The sequence below is a fragment of the Chaetodon trifascialis genome, chromosome 1 (genome assembly GCF_039877785.1).
Source record: "Chaetodon trifascialis isolate fChaTrf1 chromosome 1, fChaTrf1.hap1, whole genome shotgun sequence".
In the NCBI taxonomy this organism is placed as follows: Eukaryota; Metazoa; Chordata; class Actinopteri; order Chaetodontiformes; family Chaetodontidae; genus Chaetodon; species Chaetodon trifascialis.
In genome coordinates, this window is record NC_092056.1 from 28,583,494 (window position 1) to 28,597,886 (window position 14,393).

The window sequence follows — 14,393 nt, forward strand, 5'->3', positions numbered from 1 at the left end:
CCTGCAAGTATATTAATAAGTTTTTCGGCTGAGAAAAGCATGGCTACGCAGAGAAGCAGAGAGGTAGAGAAAGATATGTAAGCGCAGAGGTAGCCGAGGCTTTCAGGTGTGATTTGTGAGGAGAGCGCCAAGCGTTTCATCTGAATTCAGCCAGGTTCTTCGTAGAAGACATTGATCAGAATGAGATGTGAAGCGTGGCTATGGAGAGGATGAACGGGAGCTGAGGAGATAGAGGAGGGGGGCAGCTGGTTGATGGGAAAGAAAGAGGAAGGGAAGGGGGGGTGCCAGAATATGATGCAGCGCTTACTATTAATGTTCCCATTTCTCCAGTAATGCCTCAGAAGTAGGAAAAAAAGGGAAAAAACAGGAAAAAAAAAACCTTTATTCCCTGTCTTTATATTTCTTCCTGCTCTACCTCAAGAATGAAAGTTATCCTTCAGTGCTCTCCAGCATATTCCACTTGACTTTTAATGATATTACATTGGTTTTCAACTCTTTACAAATCATTGGTATGGAGCTCAGATACCAGGGTTCAGCTTGTCATTATATTAATGTGGCCTTGGGAGAAGTAGAGGGAGTTTCTCAGTATATTGGAACAATACTCCAAGGAACAATACATGTCTCTGGTCCATTGTTACTTGCTATACACACAGTTCTGCCTTTGAAAGATTCAATGTAAGCCTCTCTGTACACTTCCTAAACATTTGGGAAGCTATGTAGAAAAGATGGGCAAGCTTTCGAGTAAAATACATTTAGGTGGACTGTAGAGCCTTGAGATACAGTAAAAGAAAAAGAAAAAAAGAAATGTTGACCAACATCCATCAATAAGAATTAAGGAATGCATATTAATATGTTCTTTTTCTCTCAATAATTTCAAATATTATTAGATAGGATAATATTATTGACTTCACAAACAAACTAACAAGAAATTATCACTAGCATGAGACCAATGTGGTAATTTTCTTGTCCCACCCCCAATCATTGTTCCCCTTCTCCCCTTCTCTCACCCACCTCATCCCTGACTGCACACATTTCTATACTTCATGAGAGCATCTCATTGGCTTTTAGTGTCAAAGATTTTAAAGATCCATTATCCTGTGCTGGGAAGGAGACAGCAAAGAACTTGACCTACAGTATATTATGGAGAAAACCTATTGACCTGATTTCCTCATTTTTTATTTTTTTCTGTTCATCAGTATAGAAGTATAATGCATTAATGTTGCAGATAAAGACAGTGAACACAAGCTTCTTTGAGGTAATACTAGGCCCAGAATTTTTTGAGTATGAAATAAATCTTGCTATAAAAATATGTTACTTCAGTCTGTCTCAGGCCTGTGTTTCTGTCAGTGTATTTTTGTGCACATTTTGAAGTATCGCAAGTATGTGTTAATGTGCTAATGTACTTAGACACACCTTTTGTGGGTAAGTTCTGACATAGCGAACATTTAACTCAGATGACTGATCAGCTGTTTCTGCAAGAAAGAAGAAGAAGAATCTGTTTGTGCAGATTAAATATCTCATCGCTGCACACAGAACAAACGAACAAAAATGTCACATTTCCATCATTTTTTCTGCTTTATTTTCTCTGTCTGAAGTTCGACTGGCACTTATTTAATTATGCCATCTTATTAAGCCCTATTCCTCTGAAATGGTGTAATGATTTTTACAACTGGAGAACTGGCTACACCTACTGCTTATCTTGATGAACTCCCAGTAATCACAAAACGGTATTGGATAGAAACAAGCATTCATTCACATTTTCTTTTGTTCATTTTCTCAAAATTTGGTTAAGATCTGGGGTGTACTTGCATGGATACCAGCTCGTCCGTTTAAATGGACCAGTTACAGTAGATTCCAATGCTGTCATGCAATCCAAAAAGTACAAAAAACATTCAAACAAACTTCTCCTGCAGCACAATCCACCTGTGAACTTTCCACTCTTTTGTGTGCTCACTATGTTCTTAACATTTATTGTTTAATACACTGCTTCCACGCTGCAAATTTATTAGACTATGCAAGTTCCAACAGCAACACATGTTGACATTAGAAATGTTGTAAGTAAGTACAAAGTAATATTAGTAGAAAATATATTTTTTTGAAGGGCCATAGCTATGCTTTCATAGCAACAGCTATGAAACTCAACCATACTGTTTTTGACATTTCACGTTAATACTTCTTGGTACTTAGTGCTACAGACACATTTGCGTCACCAGCCCTTTTAAGAAGATCCATCCCCAACAATGCCACGTTTTATCCTCTTACCTTATAATGGCCAAATGGTACACTGTACACACCTGATGTCAAACTGTTTACAGAAGTGAACTGGAAACACATTATATACGCACCATATTTATTCATAGATTGGATTCACCTGCAGAACAGCCATTCCACATACAAGGACACTGATTAGACATCCCTGTAACACCTACAAACCAATTTGTTCTCAACTGACACTACCTCCACATTCTGTTTGATTGACCAAGCAAAACAAACTGTCATGTAACACTCAGTGACACAAGTAATGCAGGGAATAGGTTTTATAAATATGCAGAGACATAATAAACAGTTGGACTTATAGTTGGACAACCCTCAATCCATGATTAATTTAATCTGCACAAGACTCTACATGTTCTCAGAAACATTGAAGCCAATGGAAACCAATGAACAGAAGCATTTGTAAATGGAAAATGGACAGAATAAATGAAAGCTCAAATCATATGAAACATCAGTCAGTGAACAATGATCCATAAGACATAAGCGGAATCAAAGTTACAACTAGTACAGCACAGACCATTTGGGGGAATAAGTGGAATAGATGTAAACTGCATGTTTAAGGAGCACAATCCAGTCTCACTGAATGAGATCCAATCAGTCCACAACCTTGAACATGAAGTGACCCCCTTTTTTGTGGTTCAACACAGTTCACACTGTGTGTGTGTGTGTGTGTGTGTGTGTGTGTGTGTGTGTGTGTGTGTGTGTATGTGTATGTGTGTGTGTGTGTGTGTGTGTGTGTGTGTGTGTGTGTGTGTGTGTGTGTGTGTGTGTGTGTGTGTGTCTGGGTGCGCATCTGTGTCTATGCATACATGAGTACTCTTACCAATCAAGGATATCAGCATATTCAAATGCAATCCCACCATCACAAAACCCACTACACCACAACACTGTAGTGCATAAGCATGTCCATTTCATTTTCCCTTCCAGTGCTTTGTCAAACCGTTCAACCTCAAGAGTCATAGTTTCCTTTCTGCCTCATCACTTTTTAGCGTATTTTTTCAGGAATTCATGCAGAATCACAGCTTGAATTCTTCAGCCTAAACTGCTTACTGTACTGTAATACATTCACACAATGAATGCACTTTCCACATCAGCATTCTCTTGTTGTGTTTACACATGTGGTTATTGGTCTGTGTAAGCTAGATTAGTCAGACATGATTACCTACGCATGCATTTAGTGTAAAGAGCAGCTATTACAGGGTAATGAGTGCTAGTGTTATGTGTTATGTGCTGGATTTGGGTTGTGTTATGTTCCTTTTGCAAATGTACTCACATTGACAAAGTGGTAATAGCATTGGATACACTATAAATTTGTTTCAGTTAACCATTATCACCATCAAGTATTTAGCCAAAACCCTACATATGTTTATCATATCATATGTTTATGTCAGCTCATAAATAATGTACAAATAGGAGCTGCAATGTAATAAATTACAGTGCTTCCATCACTCTGTGCACTTGGTCATCGTGCACTTTTCCAACATGACAATGATCCAAAACACACATCTAAGGCCACTGTTGCATTTCTGAAGAAGAACAGGGTGAAAGTGATTCAGTGGCCAAGTATGTCTCCTGATCTGAACCCAATCAAACACCTATGGGGAATTCTGAAGAGACAAGTTGAGCATCGCTCTCCATCCAGCAACCAGGCTCTAAAAGAGGTCGTTCTTGAAGAATGGAAAAAATAGATGTTGCAATATGTCACCAACTTGTTCATTCCATGCCTAGAACTTGGTGCTGTCCTTAAAAATCATGGAGGTCATACAAAATTCTAGATGTAGTAGTTTTTTGTTGTAGGGTGTATTCATTTTTGCATCAACTAATTTAAGTAAAACTGAAGATTTTGTGATCTAAGTTATGCTATTAACTTTCTTTCATGTTATGAGTTTGAACAAATGTTCTATAAAACTCAGTCTTTTCAAAATTTTGGAAATTGTTCTTGTGTTCAATGAGATATTGATTAAAATCTTACATTTTAAAGGGGGTATACTCAAGGGGATATACTGCTGAGCACTGGATTAGAGTCAGTGAATTTTATTTGACGAGTTTGATGATATCCAGCCAGTGTGGTATGGCAGATAAGCATAACATCACTTGCATCACATTTTGGGTCCTGTCTGTCTCAGAACTGTTTTATCTAAATTCCACCACCACGTCTACTCCCCCACCAGGGGGTTTACATGAACATGCCTGGTAGACCGCCCCTGCCACCATTTTGGTTGATCACATATTTCCCTGCTTTTCTTGCCAACTTACTCCCAGCTGATAAAAAAGGGTCAAAGCATCAGGAAAGAAAAAATGTTAGTGTGCACAGATGAAGCTACAGCTTTGTTTTGAATGTATAGACTGGCACATGTTCAGAGATGTTGCCTCCCAGGAGAACCACATGTCTTGAGGATTATACACCAACATTCACACCAGACTTCAGCAAATGTTTTGATGATGTGGTGAGATCACAAAGACAATAAAATGATTCCCAGACCAGAAAGCCTAGATGAACGGATAAGTGAAGCCTCTATCCCAAGCCAAAAAAAGCTCATTCAGAGCAAAACCAAAAGCTCAACCTCAACACCAAAGATATGTGGCAAGTCATCCAGACCATCATAGGCTACCACAGGGGGCGCATTCACTCTGTCTGTGAAGTCTCATTTGAGCTGTACACATTCCATGCGCAGTTTGATTTCCTCAACAAAGAGTCAGTTGTAAAGTCTATTCTGCCGCTCTATAGCACTCATCCACATTCTGATGAAGTGCTTTCAGAAACTGGTTCTTCAGGACATCAAAAACAACATCCCAGCCAACCTGAACCCTCACCAGCTTGCATTCAGAGCCAACAGACCCACAGAGGATACCATCCACAAGAATGCTCTTCATTTATTTCAAATCAGCATTCAGTACAATCTCCCCATGAAACTGGTAGGCAAACTTAGCACTCTGGGCTAGAGTACCACATTCTGTAACTAGACACTGGACTTCCTCACTGACCACAGACAGTTTGGATTGACAGTCATATGTGCTTAATGCTCAGCACTGGAGCCCCCCAGGGCTGCTTGCTGAGCCACCTCCTGTTCATGCTGTACACCCATGACTGCAATCCCTGACATGTGGAGAACTCGATTGTCAAGTTTTTTGCAGATGACATCATCATCAACATCATCAGCCAGATTTCAAGTCAAGTCAGTTTTGCTTATATAACCAGAATCCCAAATTACATCCGTTTAATGGGTAAAGGGGAAGACATCTCATGAAAAGCAATGCCTTTGTCTACATCAGTGGAGCTGAGAAAGAGCAGGTGTTTTAGGTTCCTGGAAATCAGCATCACAGATAACCTGTCATGGCCATCTCACATCTCAGAAAGCTCAAAAATGACTGCATTTCAAAAGGAAACTTAAGATGGCAAAATTCATGTGCCAAGTTCTTGTTAACTTTTACAGAGGAGCAATAGAAAGCACCCTGCCTGGAAACATTACAAAATGAACATGGCCAAGGACAAGAGGAACAATTTTTGGGGGTGGGAAGCTGGTGGGGGACCATTGTCGCTATACTATGACCTCCCACTGGTAGGTTGAAGTGCCTGTGCAAAGGGAGAAATACCCTACTGTACTACTTATAGTCACTGAGGTGCAGGTCAGTTTAACCTTGTGTTTCATCAGTATCATGTCAGTTGTCGAGCCAATATCTGGTTTCATTTGCTCTGTTTTTCTCCGTCCAGCTCCAGTCATTCCTGCAGATCAGCGTTTTCCAGATCCGGGTAGATGAGTGTCCGAGTTCAGAGTGTGCAGGGGCCACTGGCTGCACCAACGTTTTGAATGTGCGAGACACACCCACAGTGGTGGATTGTGGTACCATGAGTCTTGTATCTGTGACAGTGGAATCCACAGCTGTCTGCTCCTGCCCAGGTAGAGAGCAGTCCCACCAGCCCTGCACTGCATATCCCAGAAACCCCTGCTTCAATGGTGGCGTGTGTGTGGACACTCAGCATGGCTATAGGTGAGTTGAAAATGAACGTCATACACATAACTGAGTCTAAGGGGAAGAGTTTAGTAGAAAGCAGCTAGGTTTAATTTGTCTCCGGGTGAAAATCCTCATTTAACTTTGACTTCATCACAACTAAAAAGACGATAACCGGGAACATTAATGCCATTTAGTTTGCCTAGTAATATACAGGAGAGAATTTAGAGCTTAGATATGACTAAAGCAAAAATGCCTAAAAAGTGAAAATGTACATAAATAAATGAATACAATGATGCAATTTTCTGAAACTGTGTACATGTTAAAGTGGCAATATTGCTGTGGTTGCATTTTACTGAAAAATGATCTTGACACTTATGTTCAAACATGGATATTTGCAAACACACGCTATTTATTAACTTTGGCACCGGAGAGCTCATCTGTCAGTCTGACTTTGCCTGAATCAACCAAAAAAAAATAGGGCTTGAAATACAACTCCTTACATTTTTTTCATATAAAAACACTACCTAAATTATTCTAGTCTTTTTTTCCTCACATGTCCCAACATGTAATTGTGGTTAAGGAGGTTGGCAGATTGAACTGGGAGTGACAAGCAAGTGTTGGAGGAATCACAAAAAGTGTAATGGGGAGTTTTGTACACTCGAATGACTGTCTTGGTGTACATGTGTTTCCCTTTCTCTCTCTCTCTCTCTCTCTCTCTCTCTCTCTCTCTCTCTGTGTTTGCGTTTGCGTGTTGGTGTGGTTAGAGATCGAAGCTGAAGCCATGTAGGGAAACTCATTTAATACTTTAGGCAATTCGTTTTATTTTGACTGGAGTGCTTCTCTCTGTTTCTTTCTCTTTCCTGTCTTTGTTTCACTCCCTGTCTTTGTTCTTTGCTGTTGCCCGGCTGTGGAGGTTAAAATTTGGGGTAATTACTTTAACCTTTGTTTTTCTCTTGCTTTCTCTTGCTCATGTCTCTTTGAGCTGCCCCGTTAGGCTGAAATATGAGAATTTTGACATAGTTTTTTTTTCTCTGGGGGGTTGTAATACTGAATGATATGGACCTGATGTGGAGCCAGCCTGATTATTCACCATATGTTAACTATGTTTACGGCTTGCTACCAGAAAACGTCACATGCCAGTTGACCTGTCAGCTCTTTCATTTCCAGTAATATTTGCACAAAGATTTTCTCACCATGAGAAACTTAATATCTGTTCTATTTGAGAAGCTTTAGAATGATAATAATCAAGGAGTATGATCGAGTAATTGGAAAGGCATTAATGAATGAATAATCTCAGGACATTAGAGGTGTTTTTGAATGGCTAATGCTTAGGTGTGGTTGTAAGCTTCTGCACTCCTTAGCTTATCCTACAGCTTGTGTGCAAGATCAGCCTTCGGGAGCAGACATAACAGATATAGAGAAATCCCAAGCAAGTCATGTCATCATTGGAAAAGAAAGCACACATCGAGAGAGTGTGTCTATCCCACAGTTTGAATGATCTCTCTTGGTGCAGCAACATCAGTAAACATCTTCCGGTGCTAGTTTTACGCCGACTTTTTGGTTCTGCCAGACATGAAGAATTCCCAATGCTGCAGCTTAGCAGGTCTACTACCTGGCCTCCAGACATATGAACCGCACAATGTGGGATGTGCTGTTTGCTTATGTACGAAAGGAGTTTAACCCAGTAAATCAGGTTCCAGTTTGGCTGATGCTGTTAATGACCTGACTGCAAAGAAGCTCAAAGGTACACATCAGAGGAATATCAAGATGAATACCACAAGCACTTATAACATTCAATGTTTCTGAGCTTATTCCCAGCTTTTAGTAATGTCTAGGCATGGTGAATGAAGACTAGGGATATTTTATGAGGAGAGCAAGGGAGAAGATGGATGTGAAGGAAGGTATTAAAAGGAAATTAATGGAGTAAACATGACCTCAAAGCATATTCTTTTGAGAGGGTGCCAGTGAGATGAAGGCATCATGCCTGTGGTGTTCGTGTGTAACTGTGTACGGATGTGTTCATGCTGTGTTTAGAGGAAAAATGATGCCGGTTGTTAAAAATGTGATGGAGATTAACCCATCAAAACAAACGACAGTGCCACTAAAGGAAACTTTTATTTAATATTATAGCAGCAAATGTTCTAATAGTCCCCAAACCCCTGAGCTCTTAATTTGAACTCCCAGGTCTTTTGTGCACTTATTTTGCTCATTAACAGCAGAGTATGTTGTTTCTCACTGATGTGTTATTACTGTCCATGAATTAATTAAAGTGAAGTTGCAATTACTATTTTTATAGTAGGGAGTTCCTGAACTCTGTTACTGCTGTTAAAAGCTGTTACAGCTGAAGATAGTCTTCATCTCGTGAAGCAATTTCAAATTTGAATGGCAAAGTGTCGGCAGCTTCAGCTGCAGTATGAGGCAAGAAGGGAATAGTTACACTAAGCATGTTTGAGGGAGTTAATTTAAACTCTAATGTTTACTCACCATTCATTTCATTTCTTTGGTCATGTGAGAGCTCTGCCATTGAGGTACCACATAACCTCATTCAGTATCCATTATTTGTTAGTGTTCTTATACAACTATTTTGAATCAGCAAAATACACTTTGGAAAAACATCATCCACAGATTACTTTTTGCCATCCTCGTCTTTGTTCTGGTTTCAAATAGGGCTGGGCGATATGGCTGAAAACTCTATTGCGATATATATTTTTATATTGGTCGATATCGATAATTATTTATATTTTTTATGACCTATTTAATATAAGGACCGGGAGAAAAATACATTCAATTTAAACATTTTTATTTTAAATGGAACCTTCCTCTGATTATAATCCCCTCAGCTATCAAGGCAGAAAGGAAAGGAAATGTCAACACAACCATGGAAAACACTCAAATAATAAATGTAAAAAAAAAAGTGTAAAAATGTAAACAGAGAGAAACCTGAGAACTTTTTTTCTGCAGGTTTAGTGCAGGAAGTTCACAAACTGATTCACCTTCTGCTGAATGAAATGTTTTCAAATATGTGCAGTGTTTTGTAAACATAGCAGAAACTGAGGTAGACTTGACATCTGTAACATACAAACAAACAAACAAACAAACATGATAGACAGCACAGTAACACTGACTGAACTATAAAACCAGCCTAGACATATGAACAACTTTAGTCATTCTTCTTACTCTAAACAAACATGAACTATTCAATTATATTTTTATTTTAAGTGTGTTTAAGAAAAAAAAAAGCACGTGTAAGAGATGTTTATAACCTGGCTTCTCCTCAGTGCTCAGTGAAGCATGTCTTTAGCTATATGTTATCCTGCTGCCTCTGTTACGTCTTCGTGCCTTTTTGATGATTTGTCATCAGGCACTGAAGCAGATACCTCTGCATGGTGGTCAGCTGCTTGTGCGGTGGTGTTGTGGTTGGCGGACGTTGGCGAATACGGCTGCGCTTCAAAGAGTGAGCGCGGCTAAGGTGGTTAAATAAATTTGTGGTATCACCGGTCTTGGTGGGGGCGACAGTCTTGCATAAGTTACAGACCACATTGGTCTGACTACGGTCCGACTTATAAAATCCAAAAAACTCCATACTGGCGAGCTGACTTTCCCTGTTTTATTGATAATTTCTTCGCTCGCTGCAGCGCTCACTTTCTATTTCTCATCTCACTCCTCGCAAAGCATCAAACACTAGACAACGAGATGGCGCAACCGAACTTGATAATGTTACACGATTGGCGTGTTAGCGTGTCTCTCTCACTGATTAGCGATTACTCCCTACATTACTCGGTTACCTGAGAGCGAGTGTCTTTGTTCATGCAACCAACCTCGCTTCGCAACTTCAGGTTTCTTCCAACAAGAAAAAAAATTACTGAATGTTTTATCGAACGCATTTTTTATTGATATTGATGACATGTCTATCGCGAGACATATCGCTATCGTTTTATCGCCCAGCCCTAGTTTCAAATGTGGGGGCAAAAATTAGGATTTTGAAAAGTTGAACCAGTGAACTTGGTTCCTAATAATCGAGACCAGATTCAGGACTGAACTCAAGCTACTTTACACTTAGGGAAAACGCATATGTTTTCATGCGGTTGGCCTCTCGAGTTTTTTTTCATGGAAAACAATCATTTTTAAAAACACCGGCCAAAGTAGAGATTTCTGAAAACGCCGGTTATGTGTTGGCGTGTAAACTGGGTTAAACGGTGTTTTAGGTTCCAAAACGTCACAACATGCGACTGAAATAACATAGCGACCTATGTTTACACTCGTGCCCATAGGTTTGGCATAGTTATGATGCGCTCAACATTGTATTTATCCAGGTTCATGTAAAAGACAACATTTTTGAAAACGATGTTGTGTGCACGATGTTATTTTTGAAAACGGAGGGGCCAAAATATCCGTTTTCCAAAATACCCTGCTACGTGTAAACGTAGGCTCAGTCAAAGTCAATTGCTTGCTGAAAGTCTTGAGCCTGTGTGTCAATGGGTCAATACGACCTCTAGAGTGGGTCCAAGAGGACTTACATTCAAGTCTGGTCATATCTTTCTGTGTTGATATGGCGAGTGTGACCTTGATTATTAGGGCATGTACTGCAACTCTTTTTGGTTGCGGCTGCTCCTTAATTGGTGGGGCATCATGCTGCTGCCAGTGTTAATGTTCCCTTTTTGATTTGTCTGTTCATGCTCTCCTAAAACCAGCAAACAAAAAGTTTCATCGCTGCAGGAGATAGATGCTGAAAACACTTCAGCTTTTTACTTTAGGCTCATTTTCAGCTACTTCTGCTTAAGATGTTTAATTTCACACTTTTCTCACAATCTTTAAACATTTCTTTCTTTCTTTCTTAACATGTAAAATGGGTATTAACACCAAGGATGTTTTAATACAGCAAGGAATACAGAGATTTTATTATTAAACTTTCAAACTCTTCCCAAAGACTCCCTAAATATCCTGCCTTTATATTCTTGGATCCATAGAATTCATAGAAAACAACTTTGGGACAGCTGGAGACAGTCTGACAATTTCCTCTGTACAAAACACCCTTATTAGCGCCAACGTCCTGATGCCCAAGTCCCAATGTCTCCCTTGCTTCCAGCAGCAATTCAACACTTGAATGGCTGTTGCATTCATCCTCTAATACCAATGTCAAAGCTCAACTATAGAGTATGTAATTTTGCATATGGGCACTCACATGGCCAGAAAAACAGCAAAATGAAATTTATGTAGACTTTGCATGCGTAGCATCTGGGGTTATGCAGGAAATGATGTGGAAATGGAAGAAAAAGAGTTTTCTTTGCAGCCTTGACATGCTCACAGAGAAGCCACTGTTACTGACACAGGGATGACACCACAACGTCAAACACAGTGCGAGTGAAAAGGAGGAGGAAACTGCTTGAAATTCTTTCTGCCGGGGTGAGACAAATCTTACAACCGTCTGCTTTGTAATAGGTAGGATTGGTCAAATTCAGAGGACAAATTTCTCCACAAGAATTTTTAGAATACACCTTAAATTAAACAGTTGATACTCATATCGCTGTTGGTAGGAGGATGCAGAAAGACAGAAAAACACATGCACATTTTTTGAATATTGTTTCTTGCTTTCCAGTATACTGTTTCAAATCAAAGATTTACATTCTTACTCATGTGTCCTTTATCCATCTGTTCATTGTTAAAACTGCAGCATATCCTCCCCACTTTTCCTATATAAAAGCACTTACATCAATTTGACATTAAGTGCCTGGGAACCACGCTTTTGCAGCATTCGGGTTCATATCATCTAGTTTACAAGGCCTTGGTGGATGCAGACATCGGTGCTGCAGTTCCTGACAGGATTTAACTGCCTGGTCTTGAGTCTGACTTGCAGATGAAAAATGAGACTTTCAGAACATTCTTGACAGAGTCTAACTCAAAATACAGCTCTTGTTTTCTTCTCTGGTACCTGCCGTTATAAATAGAAACAAACCTTTCACAACCTCCCGCTAGATGAAAAAGCCAGCATGTTAGCTGTCACATACTGCCAGTTCTTGTTTCGAATAACTAGCAAACAATTGAACTGAAGGAAAGTGTCTTCATTAGCATAAATCACTCAGTAAACAAGGCCAAAAGTGGGGCGAGAGCATTTCAACAAATCCTTTTAACTACAAACATGATGACGAAATAGGCTCTTTGGTGCTTCTAGTGGTTGAGGAGACATGACCCTGTTTAACTTTGTGTAATTCAGCCTGATGCTATGTGTATCCTCAGGCTCGGATCTTTAATGATGGAAGTGAAGGGCTCTTTGCAACCAATTAAATGAAACGCCAGTGTGTAGACCTAAGCTTTTATCACTATCTCAGCTGTAATTCCATGCAGATTTTGGATGTTATGATGAAATTAAGAGTCAATTTTCACACTCCAAGCTGAAGTCATCTTTCATCAGCTGAAATCTGCACATCGTCGCATTCAGTAGTGTTGAAATAGATATATAGCTTTACATAGGTAATCAACATTATATACGAACTACAACACAGGATGCAAAAGTGTCCAGTTGACCTTGATATTACATCGTTAGCTACATTTTTTGTTTATTTGTTTTTAGCTTTTTATAGAACAGCAGCTTTTGTTTATTGGTGTCATATAGCATTATTTGTTGCGGGATGTGGCTAAGTGGCTAAGAGAACTGACACTAAATACTATACATGTGCACAAAGCTAGCAAGTTTTGATTTATGAACAGCTAGCTATAATTTTTCCTTGAACATTTCCTGTCCAGAATAAATCAGCTATCTTGAGGTTGTTGTTTCCACCATGCAACGGCCTCTAATTCAATACTGAACCCTATCCTTTTTTTTTTCTTTCTTTTTTCAGACTAGCACAGAAGACAGTGTTAAAGTCAGTCAATGGTTAAACAAGGCGAAGAGTCAACAGCAGTGCTAGCGGCTCTGTGAGGCTACATAGGCACAGGCAGACAAACAGACCGCCTTTGCTTTTTAGGAAAAAAAAAAAAAAAGCTTGCACCATGTCATTTACAGAGCAGTTTAATTTCAGCTTGACTTTAACATCAAACAACACTGGGCCATGCGGATGCTATATAATTATGATTACAACTAAAATAAATGACAGATTTCAGCTTTGAAATTATCATCTGAAGAGAAACATCCACAGTACATTTACACAGACCAGTGAAGAACACACACGCAGGCCGTATATCAGTCCTTGGCAGAATTTAGACATCACAGAAGAGAAAATCGTAGTGGCAGCTGCCGGTACAGGTGCTCTATGAATAAGATGTTCAAATACTTAATCCTGAAGCAGCAACAGAGATATACGTGTTCAGCAGCACACACACGTACTCCCTCCAAACATATGTGAGCACAGATGAATGTCTCATCACACACGTGTTCACTAAGCTTTCTTGCTGTGTCTTGTAGAAGTTAATTTTACCCTTCAGCTTCATTTAATTAGAAGCAACGAGTGGAAAGGGCAGGATTTCAGTGTGGATGGATGGAGCCAGCGTGTAATGTGGCTCACTGCTGGACCAGAGCCGGATGACTGGCTGGATCCACTGTAGACATAATCCCTGGATTGCACACAAACACACTCAAACACACACGCACAAATACATAGTTATTACAGATGTGGACTTTTTTTCTCTTCTCTCCCTGTTAATCTCTGCAAACAATGTTGCATGGCTTTGAGTGGTGCGACACCTCTGTTGTCTAGTTCAGAGTACTAATGGAGCAAACTGATTGTGTGGATAAAGTGAGGTGGATAGTCTCCAGAGGACTCATCCCAAAATGTGGGTCTTAATAAGGTATTTTAAGTCATTAAATCAAACTTTTCCAATTCATTTCTGTGCAAATATAATCACAGTATTACCTTGTTGTTGTTTGTTGTTTGTCTTATCCCTGGTTGTTTTTGTATACTATATTCATCACTTGTCAGAATTGTACAGTGTGTGTTTCAGCATTTCATCATCCTCCCATTCCACTGAATTAGAAGAAACTTAAATAACTTAACAGAGTGTAGGAAATACAGCCATTTGTGTGTCCACCTTAATCGTCAAAACACCAAATAAGGGAGGAATTCTGTTCATTTGTCTATGAATCCATGACAAGAGGTACTGGAACTGCTCTGTTGACTAGTGGTAGTAAGGACCTTAATAAGTTACATATATGTCCTTAAATTTGTCACCCA

General features: G+C 39.5%; 1 protein-coding gene across 1 annotated transcript in view; it reads left to right on the plus strand.

The window, feature by feature from the left end:
• LOC139329523 (neural-cadherin) overlaps positions 1–14,393 on the plus strand; it is a 325,949-nt gene that overhangs the window by 222,301 nt on the left and 89,255 nt on the right. Inside the window, exon 26 of the mRNA XM_070959899.1 lies at positions 5,987–6,264. Coding sequence (XP_070816000.1) covers positions 5,987–6,264 — 278 coding nt within the window. The remainder of the gene's footprint in view (positions 1–5,986; positions 6,265–14,393) is intronic.